The following is a 20,646-nucleotide window of genomic DNA, read 5'->3' on the forward strand; positions in this document are numbered from 1 at the left end:
CGGCCTTTCAATAAATACTTTCACTGCTCACATACCGGTGTATGGCCATTCACGTCACCAGCAAACTTCGGTGAATCCCATTCCAAACAGACTAGCCCTTGAACTACTGGCAACATACTCAAACCTTGCGAACTTGACCTACAAACTATCTCAGTCTAGGTTAGCTGCCGTTTCCGAGAATCCACAGAGTTGACAGACATTAATAAGCTGCTCCACACACGGCTCACGTGTTTTGTTTATTTATTTACATGGATTTCGTTTGCGCGGTTTCGTATGAGCGTTGGAAGCAGATTTTTTAATCTTTTGGTGTGTGAGCGAATGAGTTTTACGTTTTGATACATGTTATTATGAGAAAGGAAATTTGTCAAGATGACAAACAAAAAAAGGTCAAGTTACAGTGAAAGATGTGATTGAAGACAAATGAAGATTGAACGAACGTATACGCAAAGACAGTTTATGCATTATCTAGCATGGAAAAAAAACGTGAGCTTTCACTTTGACCAGCATTCCTTCAAAAGCTAAATAAACTTTAAACAACTATCATAATAATGACAGTCATACATAAAATACACTACACGATAAACCAGAAACTAAAGCTAAAAAGTAGCAGCATTATTTGCTTATACAGAGAGCGAAAAAGGTCGATTTAATCGTGATTTGCCGGACCGATCGACAGGCGAGCAAACACGACTTGAAATTGACTTAGGACAAACAATGGAACCACAAATTCGGGGGCTCATGGTTTTGTACCGAGCTGTCAATGGCCGCTGCCTTTCCAACTACGTAATTAGCTTTACATCGGTTAGGTTAATTCAGTTTGCTCTGCTTAAACTAGTTGGTTACAGAGCTAGAGAATACTGTTATTTCTGTAGCGGACTGTTGAATGATTGGGTTTTTATTTCTCGATATTTTGCTACTGGTATGGGTAGTTTAGTGTTAAAAACTGACTTTATCGGAAAAAAGTAACAAACAAAAAACGATTACGCAAGGCATTATCTAAAGGTTCTACCTTATGTAGTTATCTAACATGTTTTATCTCACAACGGCAAGGTTCGTTCTTAAAACCTTTGTTCTATAAAATTGTCAATATTTAAAAAAAGTAGTTTGTATATTAGCAGTAGAAGAAAAGAGAAAGCTCCCGACCCACTATATATTATTATATATAAAGTATAGTATTGCTTATACTTGTGCTTGACCATAGAAACACGAAATTCAATCAATAAAGTAACATTAGTGGGACTCCGTACATTTCCGTCTGCACACAACGTATATTATATATATTCTATATAGATAAAACAATTTCAGCGCTGTAGAATTTTATTACCTCTAAAAGCAGAATTCGAATTTGGTCTGACTTTTATGACAATATGCACTTATAAGGAAGAACTGAGTGACTAAGTTACACCGATTGCAATACTACGTGATGTGGATGTTTCTTTAAAGAATTCCTCCTCTTATTAATTTAATCCTTACATCCAGGAGGACATGCAAAAAGTCACCTAGATTCAGTACAAGCGGATCGCACAAAAGCCTAGATCCCGCAACATGTTGCGCTGGAGACGAATAGATATTCAAAAACATCTCCGTTTCGTGTAGTTCTAAATGAAGTATGGTTAATTAAATATATTTCTTAATTCAAAAGTATGATACATCAGTACATTCAATATTGTCATGAGAATAAAGTCAAAAATGTTAATGTTAAAATTAAATATTAGAAATTACTTAAGCACGGTTAAAAATAATGTTCATTCATATTTTCCGTGAATGAAAGAATCTTCTTTGAAGGTTCCATCTCAAAATGTCTGTAATATCTCAAATACTGTCGATTTAAAAACTCTTTGAAAATATCTTAATTTATGGAAGGGAACACACTGGTCTAAGCAACACTTAAAAACTTATCAGACGACAATATTTATTTCTTTATTCTCATCAAAAACCTTTTTTCCAATGTGAGGATTTTACTCTACTATATTTATGAAATCCCTCTTTCAAAGGATTATAGAATATTGTTTGCCGAATATTTGGATTTACTACGCTGCAACTGATTCACCCACTGCCGACGTTATTAATGCTATTTGCATTTGTATTTCAATATAAAAATGTTCTTCAGCATATTTACTATGAGGCAAAGTGTTCTATAAAACGTGAGTTTTTGAAACTAAGGCAGCTTATACTTATCAAGTTATAACGTGTTCAGTCTATCAGCCTTAGGACATGATCGAGACTGTAAGACGTCTGTCGGCAATCAGCTGTTTGAATGGAATCTTTGCCATTGAATATTTGGATGAGGACAATTTGAACAAGCTCATGGCGTGAGAGATTAGTGGACATTTGTTAAAAGTACTTCGCATAATTATAATTTATCATCTCTTAACATGTTATTTAAACAATAATTATGTAATCTAGTACCAACTTGTTCCCTCATTTATAAAATTGGTTAACTCAAAAACAACTGCTTAAATTCATAAATAATCAGACAATAAACATAATATCGGTAGACCCAGTTTAAAATATAAAGTAACACAAAAAATACTGCTGAAATAGGAAACTCGTACAATTTCCAAGCCGTTTGAAAATAGAATGGGCGTAAAAAGTTCCGATTTGCTATTGCAGCGTAAATATTTTCTATTCTTGTCAGATTTTCTAGCTTATAGTCCGGGGAAGCGGGATTCCCGCGCTCTGACTAACTGAAAAGATCTTTAAAAAAAGGTTTCGCAGCGAGATGATCGAGTTACACTTTTTCTCGATTTTTTGCGCGATGTTTTCGGCTTCATGCACTCTGGGGCACTTTCTATGCAGCGGCAAATTAAAAAAGCTGAATGGTCTTTTTGAGGATACAAGCCACAATTTTGTTATTGCTTGCCTCTGCCTACAATACTTTCTACACACATACCTAGATAGATGTATTTAACTTCCCTTAATTTTTTTGTTAATCAAAATAGTTTATTACATGGATTAGGAATATAGATTAGGTATTGTAGAATTTCATTTTTTATTGTTCGAGTTGGATTCGTCTCTTAATCGAGTGCTAATAAGTGGACCTATTTAAATAAAACAGTAAAAAGATTATAGATTCAAAAAAATCCAATGAAATCTCTCTTCAATTATTTTACATGCTCCAAAAAATATTGCATTTTTGTACCAAAGATCAAAGCTTCTGTCATTTCACAATCGCATCCCTTAATTAAATTTGGTCATTGAATAACGTGAATGTTCAATATTCACGGTGAACCAATCCTTGCATTGATATTTTCAGAGAAGTAATATTTAAAGCAGAAGCTGATATGTCGCAGCTACTCGTATGACGTCACAAAAGAATGCTTGATTAGTCCGGAGAACGCATTGCGTGCAAGATATTTGATCAGAGCCAACCCCTTTGTGATGCCGTATGAGATTTTAATCAAACCAAAAATGTCAACGTTTATTCAATGAACGAACACTGCCCTGTTTTTAGTCTGGTTTCCTAGTATCAAAGGAGATAATAATCCTTTTATCTTTTACCTGCATTTTGTTGGTGTCCTCGTTTTCAAATTATTCTTCAGTACGTTTAGTAAAAAATCTATAGCAAATATAATGGTCCAAAAATATTTCATGGTCGATCCATTGGTTGGAGAAAAATGATGTTTACAGATTTTTTTTTCGAGATACAAACTTGTCATATTCTTAACTGGCTATTTCTAATCAACTGATAATGAATCATTTAATATTTTATAATAGCGTATACAGGTAAGGAACCACGTAACCACGATTGTTTACATAAAATTGTAATAAAAATTTACAGAAAAAGTATGGGTTTACAAAAAACAATGTTAGGGCGAACTTAAAATTTAAACAAACGAAATTAATAGAAAAGGTGACGCGAGTAACCTGCAACGGTTGCAAGCAAACTGACTGTGGCATTGCGCGGGCGGCGCGGCTTCTATAGCGTGATGATACTCGTACGTCACCACAGCCTCTATCGCCATGAGAACAATTAGGACTACCCTCGCCTATAGATATTTCACATCAAAAACGTAGCGTATAGTGCGTCTCGCATACACTGCTATAGACTTACTTCAAGATTTGGTAGAATTCCAATAGATACCGTTTAGAAGGACGAACAGCGAAACCTTTGAAGTAAGGATTTGCTGTCAGTAGTTGGGTACTGAAAACCCAATAAGGTCGCATGTTTAATATACAGCATCAATCTTTACCACGTTATAAACTGAAAGACCTGCTTATTTGCATGTAACAATGTACAAATTAAGTAATATAATATGTGAATGATATAATGAGGTGCAACGAAACATTCATTACCAAATTAATCTAATTTGCTTGTTTAACTCATTAATTACATTGTTTTATCGAAAATGAAACATCAAATTAATGTAACATTCGAATTGCAGTGCTGGGTGATTCAAAATTAATTAATGAAATAATTTTAACGACGTAATTATTTTAATACACTGTTTTATGAGTAATTTTGAGAGAATCACCGCACGTTGTAAATGGAAAGTGTGAGTAAATTGTTTATTTTTATATGTATGTATAAAAAGTAACAAGTGTTTATACGGAAATTAATTTTAACATAATCTTCGCCATTTTTGGTACTTGAGACTATAAAACTAATTTTGCTTTAACATTTTCTAAAACAACTGTCTTCAGATCGACGACAAAACGTAGACAACTTCGGACTTATGGCTTTTAATGTTTTGTGTATACCTACGTTTACTGTAGAAATGAAAAATATTTAAAAAAGCTTCATCGTCACGGCAAAGCATGGCTAAGTAAATAATAAAGCCGATAAAAATATTTAAAGTTAGAATTTATAGTATTTAGATAGACATTTACGTAACAACAACTCTAGTTTCATGAGCGTATAATCTATCAGACATCCGTCGCCGTCAGCGGACAGCGGGAGACTGTCCGATTGGCGGAGCTTGCCCCCCTACCCAACCCCTACCACGAGGTGACATTCAAACTCCGTGAAGGTTGTACGCTTACGACATCGTTTATCATCGCGATCGGCACGCTAAATAAACAATAGATATCTAGCGCTAACTTTTATCTCGGTTTCATTCAGCCTGTTCCGCTGAGGTTTCTATCGGTTTGACTTACTTTTCAACTGGGGCTGTTAGCTTTTTTATCGTTTTTGTACATACTGTTTACGTACCTCCTTACATCGTTTACAAACTTTTGTGCTTAGTCGTTATAAATGTAGATTTAGGGGTTGAACAACGTAGTAGGGGAATGTGTGATGTGTGCTTGCCACACATAGCGATAATTTGTGCAATTTGGCGTATTACGTGTTGATGCTGGCGAAGCGAAAGCGAATGTGTGCCTATTACTGCTATTTGGTCATTTGTGTTGTGTTATTTGATGGGCAATTTGACTGTCAAATGGATTGTATATGCATGGCTCGAATCTTAGACCATTTTCTTTATCATTTAACTATAATTAAACTTTCACACCATTTAATAGACTTAATAATATAAGAACAAATTTTAGCCTACAATAATAAAACACATGCGAAATGTTTGCGCCTTTAATCTGTATTGTGTAATCGAGACATTACGACAACAGTCGGATCCATTTTCAAATCGTTTGTTGTCATTCACAGACTTGTTATTTGACTACCTAGACCGAGTAACAAGCAACAGGCTGAAAACTGGAACGACATTTTATATAATCAAGTTACGAAAATAAAACATAGGCAGAAGGGAGGAGAGAAAAACAGGGTTTCATTTTTAAATTTCGAACCTCGCTGCTATGGAAGGTGATTGGCAATTATTTACTAAAAGCCAAAATTTAATGCTTTAAAAACTCGTCCAGCGTTATAATTGCCGCGCCAATTACTACTTTCGGGTCCGGATAAAATTGACAATATTCTGTGATCGACACGGTTCGGGGTGGCGTTCGTGTATGGAATTATATTTTACATGTGTACGAAACAGTTTGTCTCTCTATGAAGATCAGATGTTTTAAGTAAAAACAAAAGCAGTTGTGATTTAAACAAACAACTTTATTTTTTCAAGAAAATAAATAATAAAACAAAATTTCTTGGCCTAATAAAATTGTCATCAGCGTATACATCATTCTTATCGTTTCATATTGGGTTTCCTATGGCTACCTTCCAACTCCAGCATCAGATCAGCTCCCAGTTGCCATAATATTTTATTGTCACACTATGACAAATCAGGAAGTCAGTCAAATTCAACAACAAAATATTTGACTACAGACAAAGGGACAGGCGAAAATAAATGAAAGCTTTCTATACAAAAAAAAAATCACCAAACCATATTCATATAAAAATATTAAAGAACGTTAATCAAACGAGAAGATGTTCAAGACACGTGACTGACATTTAAATGATAAGTCGTAAGGTAAACCTAGTTTCAGCTTTAGCCCGAGAATTTGTCAATCAATCATCCACGAGTAGCTGCTTACAAGAGACATATATGTATATGACATGAGGCAATTACCGTAATGGATCTATATGTAGAAGTATCTCACTTAAGATGGCGATGTGACGTGGACGATTTGAAAGAACACGAAAATCTGTGTTTTTTGTGACGTAGTACGTTTTTAGCTGGGATAGTCTAGTGGTAGGACAGCAGGACTGAATAATAAAAATTTAATAATATTCATTTATTACATCAGAAAAACATGCACACGCAAGCATGTTTACACAATTGCTTATAAGCTACTTATATGTTACACAGTGAAAGTATTAAAAATTGTGTCATACAATTAGCATCTGCTGCCGAACAAGGTGTATGGCCTGTATTTCAGCAAGAGAATTTTGAAGAGTTAAAGGTCTCAAGTTAACACCGAATCTTCAATTGTTGTGTGTGATTTAGAAAGTATGTGATATGTGGGTCCTGCGTTTGATCTCGTTTCGGTCTTGTTGGGTTGCAGTTCCGTCGAGCTATGAGGGTATGGAAACAGGGGTGCACATGTGTTGGCGCATATGGTTGAATACACAGTATACACACACACACACGTAATAATATGTGCCGCGCAATGCCCGCTATCTGATAACCAAGATTGACTGCACGGATAGCCGAGTGGTGGATGTCACCACGCCAAACCCAATAGGACAAAATTTGTGTGATCCACGAATGTTTATTCTGATTCTGGAAGTCTTTGTGCAGTTTACTAAACCACCCCGACACAAGGATTGAATTCTTTAATACAGCAGTCTTTAAAAAATACAAAATATATATTTCTAAAGTTTATTACAGCCACAGAGTGGTTACTAAAAATAGGACTAAAGTAGGTTTAAACAGCTCATATAAAAGACCTAGTTTAAATTTTAAAACCTGAATTAAGATAACACCCTAATAAATTACACTAAAAACTGCAATTATTTTGGACATTAATCCCCCCTTATTTGTAGCACACATAAAGCTTTGGTTCGCAAATTTAATCTGTGAGTGTCAGGTAACCGTCTCATTGCAGTATGCGAATTAACGAATAGAGTGCACGTGTATTTGCACGTACATTTGGCACCATTATTCGACGGCATTGGTTAGTCTGAAGAGAGATTGAGTGCCGTGACCGAAATTCGTTCAGAGGGATTAATATCTTCGGTCTATCGGTATCCGCAGTCGGACAATTCTAGCGAAGTGTTGAGAAGGTGCATTTGCGTGGTAATTGTTGCGCGAACGTATAAATATATGTCGTAGTTTGTAGGGATTCGGCTTTATGATAAGGGAGCTGTGAAAGTAGGGGGGGGGGTTCGATGATGGCCAGTAATGACGTTTAAAAACTAGGTTCGACTTTCGAATGGTAAAAGAAGTTAGATTGATGTATCAAAGTATAAACTTAAATTAATAACTGGCGTAATGACTTCGTTTGCGTGAAAAAGTGTCTTTTAGGAGTATTTTTAGAATATATATCTTTGTAAAATTTTGACTTTTTATATATGACCCAATTAACATGAAACAAACACTAAATATTAAGTAAAGCTTACCCCTTGTATGACAAATCTATATAAACCTTATTTTTAGTACGATTTACTTTAAAGTATGTTTAGATAAATTAGTTTTTCTCTACTAACGCCTTTTTTTTCTTACACAGCGGCAAAAACCTACCGGGGTTAATTATTTACCTATGCATATTTATAGTTCATAGTTCACGTAATATTCCATACTCAATTGCGATGCTACAAACAAGTACACACCTGCAATTAGTCTCAAGCGCCGTTACCACTTAAATACACATTACTCACTTGGGCATTAATTTACAATCTCAATACTAAGTTAATTAATTGCAACAAATCATTAGGAGTTATACGATTCCTGGACAATTAATCACTCGATTAGTGTTTCGATGTCTATAATAAATGAGTAATTACAACTTAATTTATGTCAGCCGTTTAATTATAAATGATGTGGCAAATCAACCATGACAGGTGAAGCGTAAGTTATTACTGCGCTTGACAAGTTTCTTCGTGGTCAAACTATATTAAAAATCTCTCTGTCTTTTATTTTATAATAAAGCGGGAGAGATTTTTATTAGTAATAGCGGACTTTTCTCTGCAAAGGCTAGGCAAGATTTTAATTAGACTTTTATTGGGTATCTTTTGATAGCGCAGATCCCGGCTTTTACTTTCATTTTATATCTCGCAAATTAATTAGCAAAGGACAGCTATTATTCTTAAAGGTAAAACTAAGTGAAATGTTAACTTTTGTGAACTTATTTTTCAATATGTATCTTGAGTATTTTTCTGCGACTATCATTCAGGATTTAGATTAAATGCTTGAACTAAAATCTTACCATTGCGTTAACAAGTTGACAAGAGACATGTACAGACATCTGAAATTTGAACTTCCATTTGACTTATTTGATCGTTGAGGTTCACTACTTTAAGAAGTAGACACAGAGTACAATAGATTTTTTTGAAATCAATCACAATATATTTTTTTTCACAATGTCTAAACAGGCGCTTTAGAAAACTTTAAACTACAGGTCCAGAGACTTTTATCGAGGACGCATCGAAAACATTCGGCAATAAATTTCATAGGTTACCTCGGTTATGAGAATATAACTGTCCCTCACCTAAGGAGCCTTACGTTTAGGAGCTCGCTGTAGAGGAGCTCGTGGCTAACCTACACACAGTATAACACACAGCTAACCTATACAAGTTGGTCGATCACAGGTTAAGCTACGCTTGACACGGTCAGTCAGTGGATGGGTGACCAACTATGTCAGAACAAGTTCCTTATTATTTCGGAAGACACGTTAAGTTGTAGGTCCCGGCAGTTATTTATATGCACATCTTGGTCATTCGTTAAGAGGCATAGAAGATAGATAGGCTGTGTCTATTAAGGGAGTCCCTGTTAAATACTTAGACGCATCCAGATAGAATGGAAGCCGTCCAACTTAGTTGAGAAACGACTGGAATGACGATGGCCCAAACTATATAAAATCAACACATAAACAATATTAGGAAACTGATAAGTATTTCCTTCAGGTAGGGCACTAACTATCGATTTCAATAGTTTTTTAGGATTTAGGTTTTTTTGGTCCATTTAACGAGGAACGTTCTTGTTATACCGATACATAATCATTCGCACTGTAAGGAACAGAGATGAAAACGCGTGTCTCAGCTAGTTAGTAATATAAAACTCACAATAGTTCCATTGTTTCACTATCTCTTTACAAAATAATGACAGATATTTCTTTCATAAATTGGACATTTTCATACATTAACAAGCTTTAATAATGGCAAAGAAATCCGATACGTATTGATATTTCGGTTGCCATAGTAACAAATGAATTTGATATAATTGTTTTGTTTTGTGTTCGGATAAAATAAATTTCATATTTATCAAGTGGTACCACTTCAACAGAACTTGAATTTATGATAATTTATATTATTATTTTGTAAAACACTTGAGACAGAGTGGGCGTTGAGTGTTATTAGTATAATAACATATTTATAATAATCTTTTGTTTTTTATTATCTTTTTGTTTTGTTAATTTAATTCAGACTTATACAATATCGTGACTTAAACACGCTTTAAATTCTATCCAGTGCTGGTTTCCTAGTGCGATGTTTCCTTCACAATATTCAGCAAGTGATAATTACTTTGCAAGTGCGACCTTTTACTGAGCGTCCCTACTTATCGAACATGTCTAAGAACATTCACGCATAATAACCAAGAAAACCATTCACCTTTCACCCAAAACAAAACTAAATTATAATCACTCATCCATTCGGAAGCTATGATGCCCCAAAAAGACAGACAGACTACTTACAACATCTGTCTTTTTCCGTCGGGGGTTAATAAAAAAACGAACATTGATCTCCATACTTATGGTCATAGTCCGCGCTTGGAGTAGTGTTGCTTATATACAGGGCAAGGAATTTGCTCGAATACGGTCGGTTGAAACTCTACAGGTTTGTATGCACATTGCCTTAGCATTTGAAAACCACATCGGCCGGTCACCTGTTGGCCTCTAATCAGCTGGTTTTTACTGTTTGCGGCGGTCTTTGGTTATATATTGTTAAAAATTATGAACTCGATTGGACAATTAATATGCTGTGATAAATGTTATATTTGAAAGTTTATATTACAAGAAATTAGAAAACCATAAAAGATTACAAAATAATAAAAGAAAATCAGCCAACTATGGACTGGTGCGCCGTCCAAGACTTGGATGGAAGCAATAGAAGTTTGAAAAAATCTTCGTAGAGTTGTGAAATTAAGACATGCTATTATGCAGATGGAAATCCCTCAAAATTAATAGTGTTTCACTACATTTTATTGAATAACTCTTCTTTAACAAGTTCATAAATTTGTTGAGGAATTACAAATTGACCCGTTTTATTATTCACATATTTTTAAAAGCTGTGGTCTCCTGTACTCCTAGAAGAATGGAGGACTGAAACTCCTTGTAGGTATTTGATTTAAAAGATATTACATGTTGAGTCTTTGATGGAAGTCCAGCCTAGATTAATTTGTTGAACTTACAACTCAAAGTCTCATCACTCCACAAAACAATTGTTTTCAATTCGTAACTACGCCAATGTGACCTCGTCTAGGCTTTCTATAATCAAAAGCTCCTATTCTTTAAATTATATGCCTTACAATGGGCATTACGATGGCGAAACGGTGACGCAAATAGAAGTAAAATAAAACAATACAAATGAAACACTTTTTCACTGAGTAATGACGCATTTGTGTTACAGTTTTGATAACCTTAAAACTTTTTTTTATACCGATCTCATAAACATAGAACTAGGTCATAAACATCTTGTAAGGCTTCATTTCAAGGATCAGGTTGAATTCCAGAGACCTTGTTGTACGAGTAAGAATTGATCTTATTTTCCTATTTATGTAACCTACAACTATGGGGTTTCTCATGATATTGTTTTTAATTTGTTTGTATAAACCTTCTTAGTGTTATAAAAAAGTTCTTAACTGGATGTAAGAAGGCTGTATTACGTCTCTACAATTTGAGTCATTGCTGACAAAAGGTTAATTCGAATTTAGATTTCGAGTAACATTCGAGTGTGTATGTTCCACTGACTTATGTGACGTATACCGCTCGGTTTACAACCAATGCAATAGATTAAGAACGACCTCCTTAGTTTTTTTATGACTAACTTAGATGACCATTCATATAGCAATTTGTCAAAATTTTAAATAACGAACTAATTACAACCAGTTTTCATTAATGTCTGTCAGTCTGTTATATAGCAAACGTTACACTCGTGTTCCGAATTTCTCGACATACTCAGACATATTGGCCGTTGGAGCAACCAAACGGTGTATACCACAAATCACTGAGCATCGACATTGATTTGATTGAAACCCTCAATTTGTAGGCATTTGATATGACACTCACCTGAGGCAGTAATTGATCAGAGCGCCTTGTACTGAGATATGTGCTACGATATTTTCAATCGTGGTGCAGCTTCGAAGTGTTTTAAGACTTTTTTCTTCTATGTAGAAGGGTCCTCTTTTCAAAAGAGGTTAACTTTCGACTAGCGATTTTAATTTCATCAATCCTATCATTTAATTAGCTTCGTATTATTCATCATCGTTTAAAAATCGTAAAATTAGATAAACTTAAAAAAAGATCTTAAATTTATTTTTTGGTTTAAATTCAAAATACTCCAAAAGTCAATTCAAACTAATCTTAACTTGATAGTGTCTTTTGTCTGTATGCTCCAGCATCACATTAGTTCTATGTACCTAATATTCAATTATTATGCAATTTACAAATCAAAACCAGCAAAATTTTATCACAATAAGAAACCGGGAAGCAGATGAAATCCAATTTAAATGCACTAAGGACATTTTTGAGCTGTGACAAAAGATTCAAATGTTAAATACCCAGGCTGGTTTTAATCATATTATGATGGAGTTTTTTTTATCAAATCCTCGCTGGAAGGTTACATAATGCGACGTTTCGCACTAATGAGCTTTTGATTAAAAATCTGCTTGAAGCTGCGGATTTTTTACGTTGCGTCTCATAAGCCATGTCGTTGAGTATATTATACCTATAGTAATGTTAGTCTTGGCGCAGTTATTATAAAGACCCCGCGGAACGGAGAAGGTTCTTAGACTGAAGAGTTTGTTTAAGATATATTTTTTATTTCCCATGTTTGATGTTCAATCTGGTGTCAGAATTACAAGCAGCACTAGACTACAACATATCTTTAAAAAATATTTTAGGTGTGATCGTTTAAATTAATGTTGTTAGCTAGCGATGATTCCTTTAATACGCATAGGGATTCATAAAGACATTGATGTGCGCCGATTCGAACCGGCAACTTGGGACTAGGCAATCCAAAGAAATGTGTTTGAGATAATATAACCCTTAATAAAGAGTTAACGATCAAATCGACATAAGGTAGAGACAAATCCAAATTACATGACTTATCAACAAGAAAAGTCATCGGTATTTATGTGGCAGATTTTAGAAAGAAAATAGTTTATGATAGCGAGAGTTTATGTGAAACATTTCCGATCGACCGATTACATAAATCGGAATGATTCATTGTAATGAATGTCGGTGTTGGGTGATGTGATAGGTATACTCATTATCGATTTTGCGAATTGATTAATCACATTGAAAGGTAAATATTTTCGTTATAACATTTTATTAAAATCACGAGAACAACTGTATAAAATTTCAATCCGATATAGCATCGCGTTTATAGATACGAGTGTATTTCGTGATAATATTGTAGTATGTACATGAATACAAATTGAAATCCGACTCAAAATCAATATGAGGATTAAATGCGTCATGACCTATATTTTAAAGGCTTGCGTGTAAATATATTACTATATATATGCATATAATGTTTAATAACGTTTATTAAAAAAAAAATATTATCATTTTTTTACTTCGCATATTCGATTGTCATTTTCCTTAGTATTGTGTTGAGTGTGTGCCTAAGATAAAGGCATTTCAGTTAGTTTTCAAAGCAATTTGGGTCATTCAAATCAGTAATTGAACTGAGTTAAAAATGAGTGCTGACTGTATGAGAAAAAAAAAACATGATGTTGAACTGTGAGCGAATGTAGAAAACCCTTCAGACCGCAGTGGGGCAGCAACAGGCTTGTCCCATTTGCGGTCCTGTTGCTTCTGTTTGCTTTCACTTGACAGAAGTGTGACCAATTCATTTAAAGACTGAGGACTTAAAAAAAAAACATAAACGAAGTGAAAAAATATGTTATGTTATGATAACGTAAAAAGAGAAAAAAGTTTTTGAGGTCTCGTCTCGTATATTCATCTGTTCCGTGGAGGCATTGAAATCGTATGTAGGATTCGACGAGCGGAAAAGTATAGGCCTGAAAAAAGGTCATTGAATTTGGGCTAATTAATTAATCTAACGCAGTAACGTGTTTGTAATCATGCATTCTATAAATAGAAGGAGGTGTGTTGGTGATATTGTTGTCTAAGGAGCAAATCAGGCAGCGGCGAGCGCGTGACGTCGTTAGTATTGACAGTTCGCATGTTTGGGGCGGGGCGGTGCATCCAATGTCATAATAGTTACAGGTAACTCGTATGCCTGCGTTGGCCGGCTTGCTTCGTTAAGCGCGCGCATGGGGAGGCGGAGCTAGGCGGCTCAGGGGCGGCGGAACAGCGCGATTTACTTTACAGTTATTACTCAACCGGACTGCACGCTCTCACGGTACTGCATCACACAGCTATCGTGAGATCGAACTCGTACCAACTTAGAAAAATTTCAACTAATTTAATTTTTTTTTCGACTTCGTCTGGGTATGTCCTCTCGTTCAGCGTCTGAGTTCGAACCTCAGGCTCTTTAATTTGTTCGTTTTTGTAGATCTTTGTGAGCCAGCCACGAATAAAAATGAATAAAGGTTAGTATTGATGTATGAACTTGATGTTGTATTTCGATGTTTTTATTTTTCTTACTTATCTATCAGGTATCAGCTACTTCCTCCTATGCATGTAGATGTTAAATGTTACACCTTTCTCCTAAATAAGTGACTTTTTTCAATCTTTCACTTTGATGTTGTTGCTCAATTGTTTTATGTATACGAGTGTTTTAAACATTCGTTTGTCACTTTTTTACTAAGTTAGTAATTTATATTGCCTTTCCTATATGGGAAGTAGGCTTTCTTCAGCTGTTTTACAGCTGGTTTTATTATTATGAACTTGTAAAGTGATAAATTACCAGTGATTTTTTGAACAATGGATGGCAACAGGCAGATAGGTTGATGGTGAAGTTTCTTTGATAGTTCGAATAACTTGTCGTAAAAGAGTGTATTTTTTATAATATTTGACGAAAATACGAATGTATATTGACCATTTTTTTCGAGTTAAGTGAAGTGATTCCGGAAGCAAATGTTTATTTTAATTGAAGTCTGACAAACTCTTTAAAATTTTTAGGGTGTTTTTGTGACCAATATTCAATGCTTTTTAAATACGTGGACTCCTTTTTCAAGTAGTGGGGCACATTCAGGGTGGTGTAAATAATTTTTTAAACAATAAACTGCACTTCCATCAGTTAAATCGAGTATTTAAAAAAGGTACTTTTTGAAGTCGATTTAATAAAAATATTTTTTTTAGGTTTATAATAAAATAAGTGATTCTAAAATTAAAATTTTATTCATATATGAATACAAATCTTATCTGCTCTCACAGTTATCTCATATTTTAAACTTCAAAATTTTAGTGAACGGCGAAAAACAGCGGTGTCGGATGAGAATAATTTCTTGACCTTAAAATTATGAAGTCAGCCAGTGTATTAATTCGTTTACAAGTTAAACAAATTTCTTCAAAATAATGCCACAGTCTACAGTCAACATATTGTAAGCTCCCTGTGAACGTGAAACTAGACAATATTTATCCCCGATGCAATAACGTATTGCCGGTTCGGTGTGAACGACAAAGTGAATTTGTATGGAAATGCAATAAACTGCGTAGCGTTCGGTATCGCGCGCGACGGCTAAATACGTTTGGTTTGAACTCGGTCTTACAATTCATGTGGATGTGTCTTTTTATACGTAAAATGTGAAATAAACATCGTTGGTTATTAGATTACAAATGTAGGAGGAATGTTTGGAAATATGAGAACGTTTTGATCGGTGATATTTTAGAAGAACTGCCAGAGGGGATAATTCCCGTCGCTTCTATTTTTTAGGTCCATAAAGTTTTGTAAAATATTAATCCTATAATATGTATAGTGCAATATAATATAATAGTGAAACAATGCTTTAATGGGTTGGATGGGTTTTCGATAATCCGTATTGATATGATTCGAGACTTATCTTTTTAATCAATTTTATTTATTAGGATTTTCTCGAATCGTGTGCGTCAATGTCGATTGTTTTTTATTGTATGTTTTGTATACAACCTGGTGAGAGTTTAATCTGCTTAAAGGCTCCAGTCGTGGATTAATACACAGTTGAAAATTCTCCGAATTATCTAATAATGTTTCCCTTCGTCACGTGAACTCGGAAAGGCCCTGTATATTTTGGTATCATTAGTTAGGCAGTTGGAATACAGATACAAGAGTGACTTTTTAGAAAGTGAATTCTTAGATTCAAATAGAATAGAACTGCATCATAATTTTCGTTCGCAGAACCCCGTCGAGCGGAATATGCGGAGCTGGGAGCGCCGCTGTCGGAGCGCTCGGCGGCCGATACAGAGGCCGCGCACGAGCTGCTGTCGCTGGCGCAGAGCCTGCCGCCGCTGCCGCCCGCCGCCGTCGTCACCGTGCTGCACGCGCCCGAGCCGCAGCCCATCCTGCCGCTCTACACCTACACCATCCAGCCCACCAACATCTTCATCCTCGCCGAGGATCCCCCCGAGCCCGTGTACCACACGGTGCAGACCGTCGCGCCGCTGCAGCCCGTCGAGTTCGTCGACTCACAGATAAGTTACGTTGAATACCAACCGGCGCCCACAGCCTCGCCGCAGGCCACACAGACTGACTACCGCATCGACTACGAGCATGCCTCGCCCGAGCCGCCCGAGCCGGCGCCCCAGCCGGAGCCCGAGCCCGAGGCGCCGGAAGCCGAGCCCGCGCCGCCACCCAGCAGGGAGAAGCCCGCCAAGTACGATTGCAATGAGTGCGGGAAACGATACGCGACCTCCTCCAACCTGTCGCGACACAAGCAGACGCACCGCAGCCTCGATTCAGTGGCGGCTAAGCGCTGCAGCGAGTGCGGCAAAGCCTACGTGTCCATGCCGGCGCTCGCCATGCACGTGCTGACGCACCGTATGGGGCACGTGTGCGGCGTATGCGGCAAGCAGTTCTCGCGGCCGTGGCTGCTGCGCGGCCACCTGCGATCTCACACCGGCGAGAAGCCGTACAGCTGCGCGTCCTGCGGCAAGGCGTTCGCCGACCGCTCCAACCTGCGCGCCCATTTGCAGACGCACTCGTCCGACAAGAAGTACGAGTGCTCGCGCTGCGGCAAGTCGTTCGCGCTCAAGAGCTACCTGAACAAGCACCAGGAGTCAGCGTGCGTGCGCGATGGAGATGACGACGACGATGAGGATGAGTGACGTGCGGCCGCGCGCATACTACAAACATTGCAACGAACGATTTCTCTATGAACTTCTTTACACCTTTATATTATTCGAAAGGAGATATTTTATAGGGTAGATGCTCGTAGTTTCGACGGCGTCGAATGAATAATAAGCAATAATAATGTACCTAATCACGTTATGGCTCTTTCCATAATTCTTAAAGAAAACAAAATTAATGCAAAAAGAAATTTAAAAATAAATCGTATTTTTTCAATTATAAGTCCGGCAACGACGGAAGCAATCGTGTCAATTTATGGCAAGAGCCTGCAATGTTAAAGCGTAGGCTAATGTTTACATAGTAACGTTAAGTAAGTTAGGGTCGCGGGTGTGATGTGCGACTTTAGATGTAGTTACGGTGATACGTAGAGACTTAATGAAACCGTCGAGCTGTGGTACAAAGAGAGCAATAAAGTAACGAGTGTAGAGTGGCAGTAGGCGCACGACTAGCGTGCGACGGTTAGCGTAGCTTAGCGCGCGGCCCGGGAGGACCAAACTGTTGCCCGGGCGCGCGGGCCCGCCGCCAACACCGCGCGCAGTGCCCACTCCCTACCGGAGTCACTACACGACACACACACTGCTGTAACGATCTGACACCAATACGAAATTAAAAAAAAACACAATTCGTAAAGATAAAAAAAATACAATAATTTTGTTTTTGCATCTACCAGTTTAATTTCCATATCTCGTTGCATAATGTACAGAATACTCTACAATACTCTACATACAGAATCCGTTGTCAATACCCGTACGTACTCCCACCGATCTCATAGCCATCGCGATCTCTTTACAAAGAACTGTTATTATAACTAGTATTAATTCATGACCAAGTGATATATCTATTTGGACTAAGTGATCTCTAATACGTAATAAAGTTACGTGTAGATAAATATAACAGCATACTGATTGTAACTGTTTATTTGAGCTACGAGTATATCGGACGACGTACGGTTTGCATTTCTCTAGTCAATATTTAAACTTGTAGAACTAACAGTGTGCTCTGGGTTTAATATGAAACTTTTTATAGATTGAATTGTTGATTAATACTCTATTATGTAAATACATGTTGTTATTGTTTTAAATCTGTTGTAGTTTTTAGAACTTTACTAACTCGTTCTTTTATCTCTCTTCAATTAAACTCAGAGCGTATTGTTACAGGGATAGGTCAATTTTTAAAACAATTACGCATCTACAGCCTACATATATGACAATATTTAAGTATATGTATACTACAGATCCTTATCTGTCGTAAAAAGGGTCTTGAGGTTACCTTTATAGGACAAATAATCCGGTATAACATGTTTGGTCGCGGCAGTTATTGTTATGAGTCAATGTTGAAGTAGGATTCTATTTGTAAATACGGTGGAGGAACAGACTGGGAGCGGGCGCGTCGAGATAAAGTGGCGAGGTTGAACTTCATAGATTAAAAGTTTCGTGTCTATTTAGACAAAAATTGGCAGTGTTATCTAAAAAAAGGTTGGAATTAATGGAGAGGTTTCTGGGGATAGATAATGTGGAACGAATGGTTGAGAAACCAAATTATAAAACCTCTTTCTGCAACAATAAAACAATGGCCACTTGTTACTAATAATAAGTTTTCAGGCAATTAAAAGAGGTATAGATTATGATTGTAATGTTTTGCTAAACTCTTCAAATTTTTTAAAAAAGAACGTTAATGAAATATCTTCAACTTTTATGTAATTAGAAATTAATTATTTGAAAAGCAATAGAATCATTATAATTATCGCGCCCGCCCTCAACGTTCGCAGGTAGCATAAGTTATAATTTTGATTTGTGAAAAAAGTAAGCTGGAATTCAAACAGTTGAAACATTCACTAGATCTTCTATAGATAAGGGCAAACTTTATGAGCGTTTAAAGATTAAAAAAATATAACTCATAAAGACCAATAAATAACAAATCAGTCTAAATGTTCTCAATTTTCAATATATAGGTTATTAGTATAAGTAAAGTACGATTGTCAAACACCAGGAATAAGCACTAAAATATAAATGACATTTCTAAAAACGTGTGTATGGAATTGACATGTCATAGTCATGTCATCGAGACGACTGTCAATTCCATACATTTTAGTGATGTGAACGATAACGTTAATAGATATGTCATTTATGTATTGTGAATTGAAAGGAACAGTAATTTCATTCAGCCGCTTACTCTTCTCACAACTTTCAAAGTATTCCTTAATAGTAAGTGTTATTGATTTGAGGGAAGCTAGTCATTTGGAGGAAGCAATCGAAGCAAGTATTTGAAAAGAGATGTATTTTTATAGAGTTACATTTTTATTGTGAATATTTGATATCTCACGACGTCTTTCGTTATCGTAGTATCATATGGTAAGCTTATTGCAGTAGGTACTGTAAGCGAAAATTCGTGATACGGTAAAACGAACGTTCAGCAACGGCGTACATTCAAATGTGGTTATTAAACCTACTTGCTTTATTTGGACTATTTAAAAAAAAGCAATTATGTTTTCTTCTTTAGTTCGTTTATTGTAATCTGGCTGGAAAACCAGTCGATCTATTTATTTGGTGGCTGAATGTAACTGTCTGTAAGTAATTAAAAAGCTAATACTGTGTTAAGTAAATAGTAAATGTAAGTTTATGTATGTATATGTAAAACTTATCGTGGGAGAGTGTGATACTCGTATTGAAGGTCAAAGTCGAAATCGATTAATCCGGCTCAAAGTTCAATGAACTATCACACTGTCTCACGTCCAAATTACAGTTTAACCAATCAACAATATAATTACAAAAGTACGAGAATTCAACGAAAACCTTGGGTATTTAATAAAATTTATTCACGTTATGCAGTTTTTATGAAAATTGTAACACAAAATTATTATGTTTGCTCAATACGTATTAAGATAGATTCCATTGATTCTATACGTAGTCTCGCGTACTGTCACGGGAGGATCAAACGGACCGCTTCGGGAATATGGTCGCGAATGTCTGTGGCGGTACCTTTAGAGTAAAGACACCCCTTTATATCACCTACTATGTAGTGAATGCACCTTAAAATCTATAGTTTTCGCGTGTAACTAACCATCTTCAATCACTAATGTCAATTCCTACCATTTTAGTCAATTTGTAAAAAACCTTATAGTTAAGTGGTGCACTACACTCGTTCTTTCAGTAATAATCTGAACTTGGAATGTATTTGTTCATTGAGAAGAGGGTCCTGACCGAGGGTTGGTATCGAATGAAAGGGAATAATGCGTCGCGCAACATGGCGACGAGCAGAATGATAGGATCAGCCCATAACGAACCCCGCTATCAATACATAACTAATTGTCTCGGACACGTTTTCTATAAGGCCTAATTTTCAACTAATAGATTATCGCGCCTGAATTTACACTCTAAGTGAAGTAACAGTTTCATATGAAACTGTTCAGAATAAGACTGATAGAAGGAGCGTGAGATTATGTTGTTATAAGTAACTAATTATATTGAAATCGGTATGATCTCAACAGGTCAGGTGAAGTCTTCCAACAAACACTCCGACGGTGGGCCGCAGCGCCATCGATAGCATTGTAGGAAACTGATTTTAACGATACACTATGAGCACATCACTTTTAGAAAGCACTCTCTCGCGAGCTAGTCGCTAGTACAGCACAGTTGTGGAGG

At 36.2% G+C, this 20,646-nt stretch overlaps 1 protein-coding gene across 2 annotated transcripts in view; it reads left to right on the forward strand.

Moving 5' to 3' along the window:
• Positions 1-18,679, forward strand: part of LOC113506485 (zinc finger protein SNAI2-like) — an 89,993-nt gene extending 71,314 nt beyond the window's left edge. For both annotated transcript variants that reach the window (XM_026889419.1, XM_026889355.1), the window contains one exon: positions 16,058-18,679. In XM_026889419.1, the coding sequence (XP_026745220.1) occupies positions 16,058-16,983 (926 nt within the window). In that variant the 3' untranslated portion in view covers positions 16,984-18,679. The remainder of the gene's footprint in view (positions 1-16,057) is intronic.
• The last annotated feature ends 1,967 nt before the right edge of the window (positions 18,680-20,646 follow it).

This window comes from Trichoplusia ni, chromosome 1 (assembly GCF_003590095.1).
Source record: "Trichoplusia ni isolate ovarian cell line Hi5 chromosome 1, tn1, whole genome shotgun sequence".
Classification (NCBI taxonomy): domain Eukaryota; kingdom Metazoa; phylum Arthropoda; class Insecta; order Lepidoptera; family Noctuidae; genus Trichoplusia; species Trichoplusia ni.